Here is an 18,547-nt window from a genome sequence, read left to right as displayed (position 1 = left end):
CTTTAGTTTTTTGCGTAAGAAGTCCAAGTTTTTCCCCATCCAAAATATATGTTTGTACGATTATTTTGCTCAAAGCCGGTTTATCTCAAATATATATATATATATATATATATATATATATATATATATATATTTTGAATCTAATTGATTTTCTCATTTTTAATGGATATATTGGAATTGGGCCACTTTTATTTTTAATGATTTCTATTAAGTTAACTTTTGCTACTATTGGATGTTATAGGATAAATATTAGCTGCTTTATGCTTCCTCGGTTCAACTCGTAACCTGGCTGGGTTGACCAGCCTACTAGAGAGGATGAGTTGATTCAAAGGATAGAGTCGTTCCTTCTATTTTCAGAGGGTTCCCCCAAATTACCCCAAATCTCCCTTCAGTTCATCAGAGTCCCAATCTTGATGGGTGACCCCCACCTCGATTTGACCGAGTCCGATCGCGTTCTGACTCTCAATTTGGGTCGCACAGCCATGGTTTTTATCTGCTCACCCTTGGATTAAAAAAACCAATGTAAACGGGATCCGTCTCTCGTCCGAGATGCGAGAAGCCTGGCTGTAGTTAGCAATAATAATGGCACAGATATTGCCTACTATGTATAAATATTAGTTTTCACTCATCCTCTCGGCCGTCGCCCTTGTAACAGGAAGCAAATCTTCCAATAAATCTAACGAATGCCGTATCAAGCGTGAATAGAGCTATCTATATATTTTCTCTCTCATCCTCTCAGGTTTCTTTTTAGATTTTTCGAGTTCCAGCGAGCATTTTCTCTTTTGATCTTTGTTTTCTTAAGTTTTGGGATTCTTCTCTAACGTACACTGTCTGATTATATCCTCCTCATTGTCCTTATCGTTGAAAGTGCTGGGCTTTTGCGCCCTGTAGTGGCCAAAATCCATGATCAAGCGTGCTCTATGGATCAGTCTTCAGTCCATTCGGTGCCCGCGATCGAAGAAGATGACTGGGGTATCATTTTTTTCTCGACCTTTTTATCTTTCCCTAATCAAACAAAAAAAAATCAGAAAGTTTGGTTTTTCATGCTGTTTATCTCATGCTACCGTGTTGAATCTTGGTTTGGTTATGTTTAGAAGAAATATTACGAGTATTGTTACTACTGGTATGTTTGTTGCCGCTTGACGTTTTTGTAATCGTCGAACTTTTACTCTTTTCTTTTTTGGATTTCATTTCATTTGACAGTTCCATCCAATCTAAGCTAGTAATCCTTGTTGTGAATATTATGTAGATACTGCATTTGGGAAGTACAATACACAAATATGTGCTTAGGAAATTCTGGGTGGATGGTGAATGAGACTTAAGGCATTACATCTGTTGCACTAATCTGTGATTATTATGCATGTATTTTCCTTATGATTTTAGTTTTGTAAGTCATAGTGCCATCATAACAAATAATAATTAGAATATGTTTGTCTGCTTCGTATATCGTTTAGTGGAAAAAATCACTGCCCATTTCCTCTTTTTCTGTCTGACATAGTCTCTTTTATCAGGAATTCATAGGATTTATTATCTATATTTATAATATTTTTATTAAGAAAAGAACCATGTCATGTGGTAAATTACCTTAGGAAAGAACTAAAAAAAAGAATAGAAGAAGCTCAGTAGGCTCTTATCTCTATAGCTGTAATAGTCTATTAGTATGACTTGAAGTAGCCCTGTATAGTGTTTATGATGTTTCTATGCCAGAACTAACTTTTTCTAGGAAGTTGAATATGCATTAGATTTATATCTCTTGTAAGTTTTTGTAGGATAAACCTTTTTTGTTTTTTGTTGAGTTTTTTATTCTTGTAATATTTTCCCCTTGTGTCATGTTTATTTTATTCTTTTTTTATATGTTTTTCTTAGTTTCTTTAATGTAGAAAAACTGAGAAATCTAATAAAATATTTTATCATGCCTCATTGAAATAACTGCCAGTTGTTTTTTTGTTCAAATAGACTTTCCACATCCATCATCAGAATTTATTTTTTTCTAATGCTTAGGCATTGTTTTTGTCAATGGTTGATTGTGCCTTAATGAATGATCTAGGGTCCTATTACAAACGTTAGATCTGGTTAACAGCATGCAATTTATTTTTAAAGGGAAGTTTAATGCTTTCTTTCACTGGGGTTGCTTATTTGTGTTGGTTAGTGATGAGAAATATGGGTCTTTTATATATTGACAGTGTCATTTAACATATTTTATGGGTTCCTTTGAAGTACAAGAGAATAGATTTGTCATCTAGTGTGTTTTCCTGAAATGAAATTTACCCAATGGGTTTTTGTATATAAATATTTTAAAAGGGTCTTTTAGTTTAAAAATATTATTAAAAAAGTTGTTAAGGCCATTGACACATATTAATATGTTGTAGAATAGTCTTCTTTTGTGTTTATTACTTATTAGAAGCTGACATCTGATCCTGGATGTGATTTTGTGAAAGTAAGATCCATTAATATCTGTGCACAAGACAAGATATTAGGAGCACAAAGGCTTTCTCATGTAAATATAGTTGGAACTTCCATTTCTCTTATCTCTCGAATACGTTTTGAACTTGTGAGTATATGACAGATTCAAGGTTATCTAGGAAAGAATGTTTTAGCAAGCTTACTGATCTTACAGTGCCTTATGCATTGTATTCTTTTGACAAAAACTTGACCCTTTATTTATTTGATTATTAAATTCAACTAAGTTCTTTACATTAATAATTATGATCACAAACAATGATCTACTTTTAATTTCTTTAGTGCAAAAATCTGAGGATATCTGTGGTGGTAAATGTTAAATGGAAGTAATTTAAAATCATGTGCTTATTCATTTTTTTTTTCTCATTGAAAGTTTACCTGTTAAAGGAAAAATAATCATGAATTAGAGATATCTCTGGTAGGAGTTCTTCTGTGGGGGTAGATAAGTCAAAAGTACTCTTTAATAGATCAGGGAGGTGCAGAAAGTATAGATACATGTGTTAGAAAAGTTAGATACATGAGTAAAAAATATTTAGAAAACTAAGTTCAAGTGGTACAAAAGGTACAGTTACACCATATGTGTCCGAAAAGACTAGATGAGTCAAAAGTTTTTAAGTACATATGGATAAGAAAAGACAGGTAGGTTGGTCAAAAGTATTGTTCTGACATACAAGTCCTATGAAAGACAGATGTAAATCACAATTATAGAATTTCAGACTATTGTACCATTTTACCCTTTCTTTGAAGCTTAGAGTATTTGATTTGATTGAATCATACGATTCTAGGTTTTTATTACATGAATCAACCCTAAACTCTTTGAAGTAGTGCCAAGAAGCCAAGGAGATGCACATTATTCATACAAGACCAACACCACAAATTCATCCTCAGTTGCTGGTTACTGGGGAGCCTATCTTTGGATATTTGAATTCCATGCAGAGTTGCCCTAGAATCTGCTAAGTTCAAGGGGATGCACATTATTCTTGGAAGACCAACACCACAAGTTCATCCTCAGTTGCTGGGTACTGGAGAGTCTATATTTGCAGATATGAATGCCATGAAGAGTTTCCCTGGAAACAGCTTCCCTAGATTTGGGTACTATTGTTAAATATCAAGGGTATTTTGGTCATTTTACATATTCTGTATTAGTCTGTGGGAGTGTCAGCAAGATTAGATGTTTTTTAGAAGTGTATGGTCCAGATTACATGCTATTCTGATGTGTAGTTAGAGACTTATGTGGTTTTGAGTTATGAGGGGTAATTGTGTGAATCAATATCAAATCATTGAAGTCATCAATAAAAGGGAAAAGGGGGTCAATTTTCACCCCTATCCAGTGCCTCTCTCTATGCACTCCCCTTTTCTCTAACTCTTTTTCTCCTTTCTTCCTCCTTTCTTCTCCTTTTCTTCTCCTATTTTCCATCTTTTTGCTTGGTATCAGAGCGATAAGGTCGTAATCTAGAGCCTGTAAACTCTCCTTTTTCTTCTTTTCAGACGTCTCAGTTCTTCAGGAAGGTGGAATTCAGAACTTGCTATTGATTAGAAGTCAAGGTTAGATTTTTCCTTTTCGTGTACCATAACCCTAGGGCTGATGGCTTGTACAGCCAATTGAGCAGTTATATGCTTGATTAGTGCCCCGAGAGGGTCATGACTTGGCATCTTTTCCATTTGAAGTGTGTGTAGGGTCCCAATCTTGCTTTTGTTGTCTATGTCACTTATAGTAAGGCTGATGTCAGCATATTTTTGGAGAAATTGACTTGTCTAGGGTGTCAATTGGTATTATTGAGTTTGGATTTGTATGATTGTGGTTGGATTGGAGTTCTTTGTTCAAAACCCTAATTGTTGAAGTGCGGGTCACATTGCCTGCATAAACAATGATTTCTACTTCAGATTCATCTTTGCTATGTTTATTGTGTTTATCATTTATGGCTGATTCTGCTGAGTTAATAACTCCAACAAGAGAATTTGAGAGTTCTAAAGGGAAAGACACTATTATTATCACTACAAAGAAGCTGAATGGTGAAAACTATCTGAGTTGGTCTAAGTCTATGTTCATTTATTTGAAAGCTAAAAGAAAATCTAATTTTTTAGAGATGATCCTCTTATTTCTATTACAGATGATTGGGAAGCTAAGGATGGCTAGGTCACCTGGTTACTTAGTAGTATAGACTCTAAGTTGAGAAGTCCAATTATGACTTGCAAAATAGCTAAGGAAATATGAACGCCTCTTGAAGCTTTATATGCCCAATAGTGTAATCTTATATAGTTTAAGAATTATATGCTAAATTATTCAGTCTAAAAAGAGGTGCAAGGACATTGACTGATTGTTACAGTAGCAGAGCACTTTGCATGAAATTAGCAATTTTCATCTCTTCACCACAGATGAAAAATAGCTTAGAAAACAATAGGGACAAATTCATGTAGCAATGTTCCTAGATGGCTTGAGCTAAAATTTGATGCAGTTCGAGTCCAATTACTTGCTCTAGATGGCATTCCATTACTCTCCAAAGCATTCAACAGGGTAATGCATACAGAGACAGTAGTAACATCAAAAGTTAGCAAAGAAGATGAAGGAGTTGATGTTGCTGCTCTTAATACTCTGGGGCAATTAGATTTTGTTAGAGGTCTTGGTGGCAATGGTAGGAGCAGAGGTTGTCATCGTTTTGGTAAGGGTCGATGCTATGGTGATGACACGGTTGAAAGAAGGTATGTACATTGTGGACGCACCAACCACTTTTCAGATAAGTACGGGGACTAGTTTGGTAAACTAGCATGAGCTAACTCTATTGTATAGGATGGCAATGAGACCTCTTCTAGTCAACAATTGTCTCTGGTTCTCTTGATGAGCTATAGCGACAAGAATAGAGAATTGCAATTGACATCAATATCCTCTTCTACATTTGTAGATTGGCCTAAACTTCCTATTGCCACTTTTACCAGTTTAGGTACGTTTATCTTATAGGTAAATCCTGTTTCTTCTTGGGTTATTGACTCAGAAGCATTTGTCACACATGTCAGGTATGTCTTCTCTCTTCACAAATCTTAGTCCATTGTCTTCTTTTAAACAAGTCACTCTTGCTGAAGGGTCTATTTTCTATCTGTGGAGTACGCAAAATTTAACCTACATCCTCCTTGTCATTATTATACTCGATATTATTTGTTCCAAAGTTTTCTATTAATCTCTTAGCAGTTAGTCAACCTAAATCCTATTCATTCTATGTTTCAAGATTTCACAACGAGGAGGATTATTGGTTTAGGTCATGAGAGAGATGGACTTTATCACCTAGAACGCTCACCACAAAAGACTCCTTCCACATTCTATGGTCTCATTGTTTTTGTGGCATTTGCGGTTAGGACATCCTTCTCCAGCAAAGTTGATTCAATTGTATCTAGAACAATTTCTCTATAAGATTTTCTCTCTTGTAACCAAATTGACCTCAGTCAGAATCCTTGTATCCATGGCAGTGAATCAGGGATGTTCCTTGTTTATTTGGATATCAAGAATGCCTTCTTGTATAGTGATCTAGAAGAGGAAGTTTATATGGAACAACTTCTTAGATATGTTGCTCAAGGGAAAGTATGCAGGTGAAAGAAGACAATTTATGGACTCAAGCAGAGCCCTCGAGCATGGCTTGATAAGTTAAGCCAGATAATAATGTCTTTTGGATTTGCTAGAAGTCATTGTGATCATTCGTTTTTCATTATGAAAAAATTATCTATTGTTGTAGTGAAAAGATTATATATTGTTTTAGTGTTACTTATGTATGTAGATAACATTATATTGTCAAGTAATGATAAGAAGGGAATGGAAGAATTGAAGGAGCATTTGGTAAGCATTTTCAAACCAAAGATCTGGGTTTGCTTTAATATTTCCTTGGGGATAGAAGTTGCTCGGAGTAACGCAAAAATTATTTTAACCAAAAGGAAGTATGTTATTGATATGCTACAAGAGTAAGGTTTGCTAGGCGCTAAACCTGTTGAGACACAAATGGAGGTTGGTGATGATCTTCATGATGAGAGTAGTGATGAACTTAAGAGATAAAACAATGTATTGGTTGGTAAACTGATTTATGTTACACTTATACCTCTCAATATATCATTTATTATAAGTGAAGTGTCCAAATAAAGTACATTTAGAAGTTGTTTAGAGGATTTTGAAGTATTTGAAAAGATCGCATGGGAAAGGGTTGTTCTCTGATCCCCATAGTCATTTAAAAATAGAGGTTTTTTCAAACGCAGATTATGCTAGGTCTAAGCTGGATATAAAATTTACCATTGGGTATTGTTTATTTGTAGGCAGAAAATTTAATTAGTTGGAAGAGTAAGAAGGAAAATGTAGAGGCTCTCTCATGTGTAGAAGCAAAGTACAGAGCAATGACCTACACATTTATTTTCCAGGAGTTGAACCTACATGTTACCGAACCCATGACCATGTATTGTGATAACTAGGGTGGCTATTTTCATTGCAAACAATCTAATTTTTCACGAGCAAACTAAACATATAGAAGCTGCCTACCACTTCATTTGACGTGCAGAGATGAGGAAGGAAGTTGCTACTCCATATGTTTAAGTCAGGAGACCATCTTGGTGATATCTTTATCAAAGTTTTGAGGCTTGAGTTTTTCTCTTCAAATTTTTTCTTTACTATAGAATATTTGCTTCCATTTAGCCTTCACCACTACCCTAAAGGAAAAAGAGCTTTTCAGTTACAAGAATGTTTTGCACAAACATCGACGTGTTGTGCTTGAAAACACATATACAGAACTATGTTGTATACTGGTTATCTTTATCTTGAGAAAAGTTGATTTGGTTTAAATTAACAAATACAATATTTTTTAGGGGACAATTATCTGAATTTTTTTTGGAAAACAACATTAAATGTGTAACGAGGCTATGGGTGCACTTCCGGATACAGAGGTATTGGAGACCTCTGTTTGTTATAGTATTGCTTGGAGGCTTTGAACTAGGTTGGGTCATGTACTAACTGAATCATTTGAGGTACTTGAGAACTGTCTGTCATGTTGGAGACATCTATTTGTTATAGTATTGCTTGGAGGCTTTGAACTAGGTTGGGCCATGTAGTAACTGAATCATTTGAGATACTTGAGAACCATCTTCTGTGTTTTGGACTTCAATGGTATTGACAACTAATGTATTGACAGCTAACCGTAATTGAAAAGGCTTTGTTGTAATTTGTTGACACTACATTTGATTTAGAGGTTCTGCTGGACATGTTCTCATCCTTTCTTTTTCTTACAGTGTTCTTCTTTCAGCTTTTATTGTTTTTATACATTTCATTCTTTTATATCCTTTTGCTTATTTCTACTTATATTGTCTTTTTTGCTATCCAATGAGTTTAATTGTTGCTGTTTTGACACCTAATGTATTTCGAAATTTGACATATTATATTCTCTCGCCTAATTTGTGCCAGATACTGATGGATTTGTAATCCCGAGCATAACAGTTGGAGAATCTGAACAAAGTAAGCTGGATGAGCCAGAAGTGTCAGAGCTGAAATTGTCTTCTCCCAAGGTCAACCTCAAGTTTTCCTGAGAAACTTTTTCCGCATGATTGTGAATAGCAATTGCATATATATATATATATGTATGTATGTATATACAGTTCTTTTTGTGTTTGAAAATCAGATACACTGGTAAGTGGTTAAATGAACTGAAAAAGACTTGAGAGAAATATTAACTTGCTTTGATTTTTTTATCCATAATATACTAATTAAAGAATGAATTTTTTTTTCCACTTTTTTATTCATACTGAGTATTCAAAATTTTCGAAAATGAAATCCATAAGAGAGGCTTGTCTGTCTGCAATCAATATTCTGTAATTGAAAACATCCCTTATGGAGAATTATGCATCTTATGGAATGTTAATAAAATCTCGTCATGTACCTTATTTCCTTTCACTGAATTTCTGAATCCTCATGATTCCAAAACAGAAACAAAAAGCTTGTCGTGCTTCTTGATGTGGAGTTCCTTTTTCTTTGTGATATTTGTTTGTCCCAGTTTACTTTTGTGCTTAATGTACCTTAGGAGCAGAGATTATAGTGGATGATGACCTGGAATTGATTTTGAATATTAGTACTGGGCAAAAAGTATAGGCACATAGTATACTTCCTGATGGAAACCAGAATCTCATATTAAAAAGAAACGTGTGAGATTGAATGGTTAGAAGAGAAGAGCAAGGCAGCAAGAGAGGAGGGTAGGGAAGAGAAAGAAAAAAGACATTGGGAGATTAGAGTTAGTTTCCTCGTCTCCAGATTTATACATTTTGTAGGTTAAATTTACACTGATTCACCTCTACTGAGACTTTGTATTATAAATTCCAATTACATAAAGACTCAATGTATCCTAATCTAAAAAGACTTCTTCAAATATTATAATCCTCCTTAAGCTGGAGCATGTATCATAGAGGCCCAGCTTGTCTGAAATTGAATGCAAGTATGCTGAAAGCAAAGTTTTGGTCAATATCTTTGTAAGTTTTCTGTGATGAAACATACTAAGTGGAAATAATGTAATTTACACCTTATTTTGTAAAAATTACAACCTACATTCATATGTTTAATCCACTCATGAAAGATTTAGGTTATTTGCAGTGTGAATGGAACATCTTGAATGGGTTAGAACGTGTTCCTGGGATTGGATGATATATACAGATGACAAGGCTGAGATGGAGGTATAACTAGGAGATAACCGATGGGTGGATACAAAATGAGTTATTGGATGAGAAGTACTGACCTTATGTTGTGTACACAATGGTTTTCAGTGACTACAACCATTGTAGCTCCTCCAAAGCATGCGGAAATTAGTAAACTTATAAAGAAATGGCGGAATTCTATAGGAACATCAAATTTTGATGCTTTTGGTAGTAAAAGAAAGGGTTTGAGACACTTATCTGGTAAGAGAAGATGAAAAAACCCTGTAGTTGACATCCCTTCCCATAGCTGAAGAACTCATTTAATCATTTTTGAACAAGAATATTAGGGATGTAGATTTGTTGCTTTAATACCACGATGAAATCTAGAGCCTCTTATTAAGAAGAAAACTGTGAGATTGAAGAGTGAGAAGCAAAGAACAGAATGACAATAAAGAGAGAAGGGAAAAGGAAGAAGAGGGACACTAGGAGATCAAGTTGGTTTCCTCGTCTCCAAAATTCATTGATTTATAAATTAAATTTACATTGATTCACTTCTACAGGGATTCTGTAACAGATTTCAATTACATAAAGACACCATGTATCCTAATCTTATAGGACTTTTTCATGCTTTAACACTACCTAATCAAAGCATTAATTAGTTCCTCATGGCTAATGATTGTAAAACATTTTATGTGTAACATCTGCAGATTTTTTTTCTATTTGGTATTGATCACTGAAGTAGAGTGATAGCATGTAGTAGAAATGTATGAGTGGTAAATGCGATTATCAAAGGCAATGATAAGAAGACAATTGCTCATTACATTAGGATAAGTGTACTGGTGGTTCTTTACCCAGTCTACTACACCAGTCTGATTATGCATATATATGGAACAGAGTCTTTTACCTCTTTTAAGTAAGATTATCTGTTTAACCATTTATTGTTTTTTAAAGAGAATGAATAAAGTAGAGAATGAATAAAGTTAACGTCCAATATCCAGATAGAGGGAGGGATAAGTTCTATATATATGTCACCTAATGCAATTGTAAGAAGAAAAACTAGTGTTTTTTATTTTTTTTACCTTAGGGGTCTCTCATCTATCTACCTCCCTTTTATTCTTGTCATGCATATTTCCCTCACTTGCTATTCACGATTTCTGTCTTATTTTTTACTCTTGTTTATGTTTAAATAAATGAATTTCTTGGAACATCGTTTACCTGTTTCAAATAGTGAGAGTAAGGGATGGCTATTGGATAATTGGGACGCACAAGATAAGTGGTTGTTTGGAGTTTACAGTGTGAGGAGTGGTATGAAGGTTGGGCATATAAAACTTTTCTAGATAGACCCTTCCTCGAAAATAGTACTTGAATAGTCCATAAACATTCCTTCTTTTGTACTTATGAGCAGGTTGCCAAGGAAGAGGAAAAGATTTATCTTGGACCGCACGGAGCCCCACCTTCTCAAGCCAAGCAGCAGGAACTGAACTTCTCTGGCCGTAAGCAGCGATTCAAACAGAAGCTAAAGGAAGCGGACAGGAAATTCACAAACTCGGGCAGGGAAAATAAGGTTGAAAACCTGAGGGAGCTAGTTGGAAACAAGGCAAGTGTGGCAACCATGCCCAAGGGTTCTCCTCGTGATTGGCTGGATCCACATTGCCACGAGTCTCAGTTGCAGAGGTACACCAACTGATTAAGTCTAGTTAGCTTGTTTCTAGCAATATACCATAATCCTTTGGTTTGTGTGGTGCCCGAACGGACCATTTTCTCTCCTGTGTCAGTGTTATGTATCTTTTATGTGAAGGTAGACTGATGACAATCAATGGCTCCTTCTAAAAACCTCAAGGCTTAGAACAAAAGCTGGGAAGTGCTTCACTTCGGTTCTCCCGTAATTGTGAAAGCATGGCAAAATCTATTTGTTGATGGGGCTATCATGAACAGAGTCTTTGCTAAAGGATGATTTCCATAATAGTCTTGATTGCACGAGTACAGGTAACTGAAGGCCAGGCTTTTATTTCCCAATCCTTCAAAATTGCCAACTTTAGATGAAAATTATGACTGGGAAACGAAACAAATACTGCATTGTTGGAGAGCATTTTGCTTCTTAGAGTGATAAGATAATCTTTGAACAGTTTTGGCATGACAAGTACAGAGGGAGCCTGTGAAATCAAAGACAATTCAAGTAAGAGTACGTCTGAAAAGAAAGACTGAAAGGAATTGGATAAAAAAGGTAGCTAAAACATCTTCATAATATTAAAAAGATCTGTTGTTTTGTAACTCTCTCTCATCTTCTAGGCTGGATATGTATTATCTGGATATGTAAACCATAAGATTGCTGCCAAGAAACACTGAACTAAGCTATGATATGAAACTATTGCCTGCAATCTCTCCAAATACAAATTCAAATGCATTAAGAAGAAATCGTTGCAGATTTATCTAGTTGACAACAAAATGAATCAATAGGTGGAGGGAAAATAAGGTAGAAACATATATTCTCTAGCTCTTGATGTAGATACAACGTTGTTGTTTTTGTCATTCACTAGGCCCCTCTGGGAAATTCTTCAATCAGTCCAGTCGAAGAACCTGGGCTTCATCTGACTGGCACTTTATGGCCAGGATGACAAAGGGAGTTGACATCCCAAATATGATTATGTAAGGTAAGGGTGTCTTCATGGGATTCTCTCCTTCCATTTCTCTTGCTATTCCCTCCCTCTCCCAATCACATGTGTCTTCTATAAGAGATTCTTGTGTTATTTTAGAGAAAAGAATGTTACAACTGTTTGGCTATATAGGCAGATTTTTGTTGAGCTTATCTCAATTCCCATCCATCTCAGCCTAACCTGCAATCTGATTTACATCTTTTCACAACTTCACCCCATGAACAATTTGATTTGTGCAGAAGGTTGTGTTAGTGAAATATTTATATGTAAGTGAGGGTATTTATGTTATTGCTTACCCACCTGATTAAGAATAATAAAAGTTGGTTAGAGGTGCTGAAAACCCCTAACTTGAGAGAACAACCTTTATGCATTCTCCTTCTTACATATTTTTTTAAATTCTTGATTATACTTTTACATGGTATCAGAGTGGGATTGATCTGAAAAGGGAGTTCTCTTCATTTTGTTTGCAACCCTAGAAGAAGATTTGTAAGTTTGTAGGGCGTTTGTCAAATCACTATTTTGATTGGAGCATGTGAGAGGTTTTCTCAATTTTGGTTTACGACAATCTTTTGCTTGGGTTTAATATGTTGATAGAGGTGGTAAAGTGGAGATAGAGGTGTCTAAGTTTGAAAATGGACGAAAAAGGAATGGTGAGTTTTTCTATGGTTTTTGAGATGTTTTAAATTTTGTGTTCTAACGAGTGATCAATCATTGTGAGTGGTTGATTGATTATTCAAGGAGGTGGTTGATTGATCAATCAGAAGGTAGTTAAGTGGTTGGTGCTAGATATAGTTTATGATTGATTATTGATCAATCATTGGTTGGTGATCGATCAATCAACCGTGAGTTTTAATAGATCATTCAGAGATGACAACCTCTGCTAGTGGAATACGGCTCTGGAGATGTTGTGGATCAAAAGAGAATTACTCATGTCCAAATTACTAGTATGAAACTAAATATTAAGAATTATTTGGTATTTGAATAAGAGTAGTTCAAAATTTTCTTCAAGCTCATGAGAAAGATTACGTGTTAACTAATAATCCATCATGCCTTGTTTCTATGACTTGGAAAACAGTTAATGTTATGGTGACGACTTGGTTAATTAACATTATGGAAACAAAATCTTTAGACTCTGATGATTTATTGCAATGCTAAAAAGGAATATGAGAGGTGTTGTAGACCACTTTCATGAAAAATATTAATCCTAAGTATATGAAACTCATTCAAAGCTCTCCTCCATTCAACAGGGCCAATGAAGTGTAACAAAATATTTTGGTGAGTTGAATAGTTTATTACAAGAGCTTAAGATTTACATTTGGCATACTCCTAATGATACAATATTGATTAAGCAACAAACAAAGTTTGACGTTGCTTAGTTTTTACATGGGTTGGACCATGAATATGAAAGTGTACAAGCTCAGATGTTGTCAAACGAGGATATACCATGTTTATTAGTGCATATGCACAAGTTATTTAGGTTTAAAGTACAATGGTCACAGATGGAGATTCTTCACCTCAGCCTCTTTCCTCAAATAATTTGGCCTCATATTCTTCATTTGTTCCTAGTACACAGAAGACCTTACACAGAAGAGATCATGTTGGATGAGGTTGAGGTGGTGGTCAGGGCAGAGATGGAGGTAGAGGTGGAGGCCTTGAAATTGTGATTGGATGTATTACACTTGTGGTAAGGTTGATCATGTTTATGCTCAATGTTGGGAATGTATTAGAGAGCCAGTATGGGCCAATAGTAGTGTTGCTCCTGAAAGTTCTATTGGGGACCATAACTTTGTTGTTGAGTTGTCAAAGCTTGTGAAACAATGGAAGAATATTTCAACTAGTATCCCATGTGCTTAGTCTAGGTCATCCATCATGGTGAAAATGACGTTTGTTCAATCAGGTACGACTACTTTTCATGTTGCTCCTTCTAGTACCTAGGTTTTGTGGGTCCAAGGAACATCCTAAAATAATTAGCTATGTTAAATTTTTTTTTCTCAACTAATAAACCCAAGATCTTTGTACTCACTAATTTATTCAAGACTATTCTTTAACACTCTCCCTCACTTATGGACCCTCTTTTGTGGCTCTACAAGTAGATAATTTGGGAGTAGGCCCACGTATGAAGTTGGATCCAAGGCACATCCCAAAATAACTAGCCAAGTAAATTGAGGTCTATGTGGAGCAACCGTTAGGGTATACTGTTCATCAGAAAGACAGTAATGTTTGTAGGCTTTGGGAAACCATTTATGGACTCAAACAAAGTCCTAAAGCCTAGTATATAAAGTTTAGTAGAGTGGTTACGGATTTTAGTTTTTCAAAAAGTCATTGGGACCACTCAATTTTTGTGTTAAAAAGGGAGATAAGTATTATTATTGTGTTCGTCTAAGTCGATGATCTAATCTTGTAAATGGAATAAAATATGTGAAATGTCATTTACAGGTATACTTTTGGATTAAAGATTTGGGGGTGTTGAAGTACTTTCTTGGTATTGAAGTAGTTCTATGTCGGCCTGATGAGTTGTTGTCAGAAAGAAAGTATATTATTAATCTTATTAGGAAACCGATTTGTTGGGAGTGCAAGACCCGTATACTCTAATGGATAGAAGTTTTGACTTATATTATGAAGATTGTCTAGTTTTAAAAAATAAAACAAAATATCAACAACTAGTGGGAAAGTTACTATATGTAATTGTGAAACGTCCAAACATTTCTTTTGCAGTTAATGTGGTTAGTCTATGGATTCACAACGAGTTGTTCATTGTGATGTTATTTATTGGATTTTCAAACACTTAAAGCAATCATCTGGGAAGCGACTATTGTATAAGTCTCAAAAAAAATATTGAGATTATAGCATTTTCAAATGCAAATTAGGTTAGTTTAGAATTAGATAGGTGATCTAATGGATTTTGCACATTCATTAGATGGAATTTGGTAACATGAAAGAGTAAAAAGTAGAATGTAGCAGCTCGATCTAGTGATGGGGCAAAATATAGAACAATGAATTTATGTGGGTGAAGTCATTAATGAATGACTTCAGATTTCTAGTTAGAGGCCGATGTAGATTAGTTGTGACAAACAAATAACTATTCCTATTATAAACAATACGATGAGATAACTAAACATGTTAAGGTAGATAACGATTTTATAAGAGATGCCATATTAAATAAAAAAATTTTAATACGTATCTCTTATAAACATGTTAATGTCAGAGCTAGGTGGTTCAGTCTACTACTGATGGGTTAGGTACTTTAGCTTTCCGCATTTAACATACTGGTCTTTTGGGTTGTATTGGCTAAACATTTGACATGGTATCAGAGTTGGGCACCACATTCCGTCTTCGAATCCCGGGTGAAGCGGTAGGGAACAGGAATGGTGGGTGTCAGAGCTAGTGGTTTCGTCCACCACTGATGGGTTAAGTACTTGGTTTTCTACACTTAAGAGACCAATCTTTTGTCATTAATGAATGAGTTTAGATTTCTAGTTAGAGGCCGATGTAGATAAATTGTGACAAACAAATCACTATTCTTATTATAAACAATACGATATTCCATGAGAGAACTAAACATGTTAAGGTGGATTACTATTTTATTAGAGATACCGTATTAAATAAAAAAATTCTACTTCGTATGTTTAATCATCAAACAACTGGGTGATTTCTTTATGAAAACGGAAATTTGTTTATTTGTATAACAAGCTGAGAATATTTGATATTTATTGGTTATAAGGAGAGGCATATGGCCTACTCCATCCTGCATATGTTTTTTTTTCACAACAGCATTTCTGCAATCATGGTGGTATCCGATCCCTGTCAAGAGGAAAAAAGCAAAAGCAACCAGTTCTATCGTTCTCAAAAGACAAACCCACGAAAAATTTAAAAGCTCTGTCCATGGATACTTTTAATCTTTCTCGCAATTATAAAAGCAAAACGACCAAAACCGACCAAACAAAGCTTGACTGCTCTGGTAATGAACTTCTTCTTTTGCGCACGCTGGACTTCTCCGTCTCCTCCACCTACAAAGCCACCAACCAATTATTTGGAGAAAGAACAAAAAAAAGGAAAGAAGCATGAGACCTAACATTGTAAACGAAAATGGTAAAGCTGGGCCATGAATTATTCGACGTTTTCTACCTAATTTCGAGGGGACTTTTCTGGTGCGATGGGTCTTCTTCGGTAAGTGGAAGTGGGGAGGAGAGAGTGGAGATGATGGATTCCGGATGAGGCAAGCGGTGGTGTGAGAGGAGAAAGACAGTTTCGACATTTTCAGTTAATCGATTCTGAACCTGATTTTACCAGTCGCATTCATTATTCGGATAGATAATTACATGTATACCCTTAAAAATAGAGTTTATGTAATCTAAAATATATTTTTTTAGTGAAAAATTAAATTATTTTCCATCCTATTATTCAATTCAACACGTGCACATGTACACGAACACATAAAGATCCGTGTTCGTGCGAACGTAACAGACCAGGCGGGGTACACCCACCCCCTAAGGTGGCTCCCACGCTGTCCGAGGTCAATAAGAGCAGTGACGGCGTCGGTGGCTGGCCGGGAACCACCGGCGAATTGGCGTTGAGCACATGCACGAGCCGTTAGAGGAATCTGCACGCAACGTCACCGCGATGGCCACCCACCGTACGGGTATTACACGTGTCAATGTCCTTTCTTCCCGATGACTTCAGATATTCTGACGTTTTGCCTATCAACGATATTGATTTATTAGACGACTCCTCTCCTCTGCAACCCCTGACTCCAGAATCCAGATCTCTCTCTCCTGCTCCTGCTGCTTCTGCTTCTGATCAGTGTCGTTCCTAGTTGTCTTCGTACTCGTTCTGGACTCTCTGAGACGCGGGGGATCTTTTATAGGTTTCGAGAATGGCAGAGAAGGTAATTAATTAAGCACGGATAGTTCGAGAAGCGATTGATTAGATCACATTGTCTCTTCCACTCTCTCTTACTATCATTCATTTGCGGGGTCTCTTCTTCCGTCCGTTTTTTGTTTAATTGATATTCCTGTGCGCATCTGTTTTAATTTATTCCCCTCCTTTACTATCTCTCAATTCCGTTGTGTTCTCTCTCTTTCTTGATTTCTGATTGAGGCTTTAATTTTCGTAGTGTTCTTCTGGTTTGATCACTGAGTTCTTTCCGTTTCTGATGTTGCCTTTTTTTATTTTTTGGTCATTCTATTAGTATCACCATCGCTGGCGATTTACATTTTTAATGTGGCTATTGAATTGCGTGTTGTTGTTCTGGTTTGAGAACCGTACTCTCTCTGTTTTCGATCTTTATTTTTTTTTTTTGTCCAATATTTTATCTCCTGATGACGTTTTCGTTTAAATGTGGCGGATGTTGTGTTATTCTCTTTCTTTCTAGAAGAGATCTCTCTTCAACTCTTTCTCTTATTCTCGTTGATTGGCATCTGTTCTTCACTCTTTTGTTTAATTGCTATTTATTTGGCGTCCGTTTTACTGTATTCGCTGTTTCCTCTCGTGAGCTTCTGTTATACTGATTGAAACTATCGATTTAGGCGTTGCTCTTCTGCTTTGAGCACCCCGAATTCTCTCCATTTTCCTTTTCTTAATTCATTTGATCACATGATCCCTCTCTTGATGATTTTTTTTTTCTTTCAATATGGCGGTTGGCTTATATTATTCTTTCTGTCTCTCTGTTATGGCTGTCACTAACGACTCTCTTCCAATTTCCTGGAAGATTTCCACCCTTATCATCAGCGTCGACCTCGACTGTCGTTTCTGCAACAAAAAGATTAGAAAAACTCTTCGAAAATTCCCAGGTGAGACTCTCTCTTCTCTAATTTAAATTCCGAAATTTATCAATCTCAGAGTTGCGGCAACTAAGTTCTTCCATCTGATTTCTTTCAAGAGAAATCCAAAAACAAACGTTCGATACCAAGCAGAACACCGTGACCGTCTCCGGCCACTTCGACCCTGAGAAGCTCTCCAAATGCATTCGCTGCAGAGCCGGAAAATCCATTAAAGATATCCACATCGTCAAAGACCCCCCACCCAAACCCAAAGCCGACCCTCCCAAGCCCGACCCACCCAAACCCAAAGCCGACCCTCCCAAGCCCGATCCACCCAAACCGAAGGCTGACCCTCCCAAGCCGGATCCACCGAAGCCAGACCCGCCCAAACAGCCAGATCCACCCAAACAGCCGGATCCACCGAAGCCGGACCCACCCAAACAGCCGGATCCACCCAAACTGCCCGATCCACCAAGGCCGGCCCTTCCCATTGGGTATCCGCCGCCGTACTACTGCTACCCATTGTACGAGGGCTACGAGGCCGGGCCCTGCTCGAGCGGTTGGCCGTACTACCCCGTCCGTCCGTGTCCACCGCGTGTCTGCTACGACGGCAACGGCGGCGGGTCGTGCACCTGCAGGTCGAGCCGTCCGTGCTCGTGTGGCTGTGGCTTCTTCAGCGAAGAGGACCAGAGCTGCAGGACGATGTAGATGTGCATACACCGCGACTTTGGTGTATACAACTGTGGCGGCTAAGGAGTATACACCCAGGCTCAGTTTATCATCTCATCTGTCGGACGATGACAATTGGCGACGGGGTGTTTGTCTTCATGCATGAACGATCAAGATTGGTCGGATAATGGCCTTTTTTTTTAGTTTGTTTTTTTATTTCTTGTTTTGATTTTGTGAACATGGTTTCTCGATCGTAGTGGCATCTGTGTAATAAAAAAAAAAAATGGTAAATTGCCATGAGACGAGCAATTTGTGCCAAGTTGGTGGGTTCACCTTTATAAACCTTATGGCTTTAACCACCAT

At 36.6% G+C, this 18,547-nt stretch overlaps 2 protein-coding genes across 2 annotated transcripts; both read left to right on the top strand.

Moving 5' to 3' along the window:
* Nucleotides 1-566: 566 nt before the first annotated feature.
* On the top strand, nucleotides 567-11,027 carry LOC137942534 (uncharacterized). Its single transcript, XM_068788226.1, has 4 exons — nucleotides 567-739; nucleotides 869-972; nucleotides 7,886-7,986; nucleotides 10,508-11,027. The coding sequence occupies exons 2-4, from the start codon at nucleotides 921-923 to the stop codon at nucleotides 10,787-10,789; spliced, it is 435 nt and encodes a 144-aa protein (XP_068644327.1). The 5' UTR covers nucleotides 567-739; nucleotides 869-920; the 3' UTR covers nucleotides 10,790-11,027.
* Nucleotides 11,028-16,487: 5,460 nt separating this feature from the next.
* Nucleotides 16,488-18,547, top strand: LOC137966704 (protein PYRICULARIA ORYZAE RESISTANCE 21). Its single transcript, XM_068813396.1, has 3 exons — nucleotides 16,488-16,641; nucleotides 17,464-17,545; nucleotides 17,637-18,547. The coding sequence occupies exons 1-3, from the start codon at nucleotides 16,630-16,632 to the stop codon at nucleotides 18,221-18,223; spliced, it is 681 nt and encodes a 226-aa protein (XP_068669497.1). The 5' UTR covers nucleotides 16,488-16,629; the 3' UTR covers nucleotides 18,224-18,547.

Source organism: Aristolochia californica, unplaced genomic scaffold, assembly GCF_029961685.1.
Source record: "Aristolochia californica isolate CCGP_79_NKW_82.1479 unplaced genomic scaffold, dmAriCali1.0.hap1 SCAF_10, whole genome shotgun sequence".
Classification (NCBI taxonomy): domain Eukaryota; kingdom Viridiplantae; phylum Streptophyta; class Magnoliopsida; order Piperales; family Aristolochiaceae; genus Aristolochia; species Aristolochia californica.
Note: the sequence above shows the minus strand (reverse complement) of the source record. Positions and strands in the feature narration are given on the sequence as shown.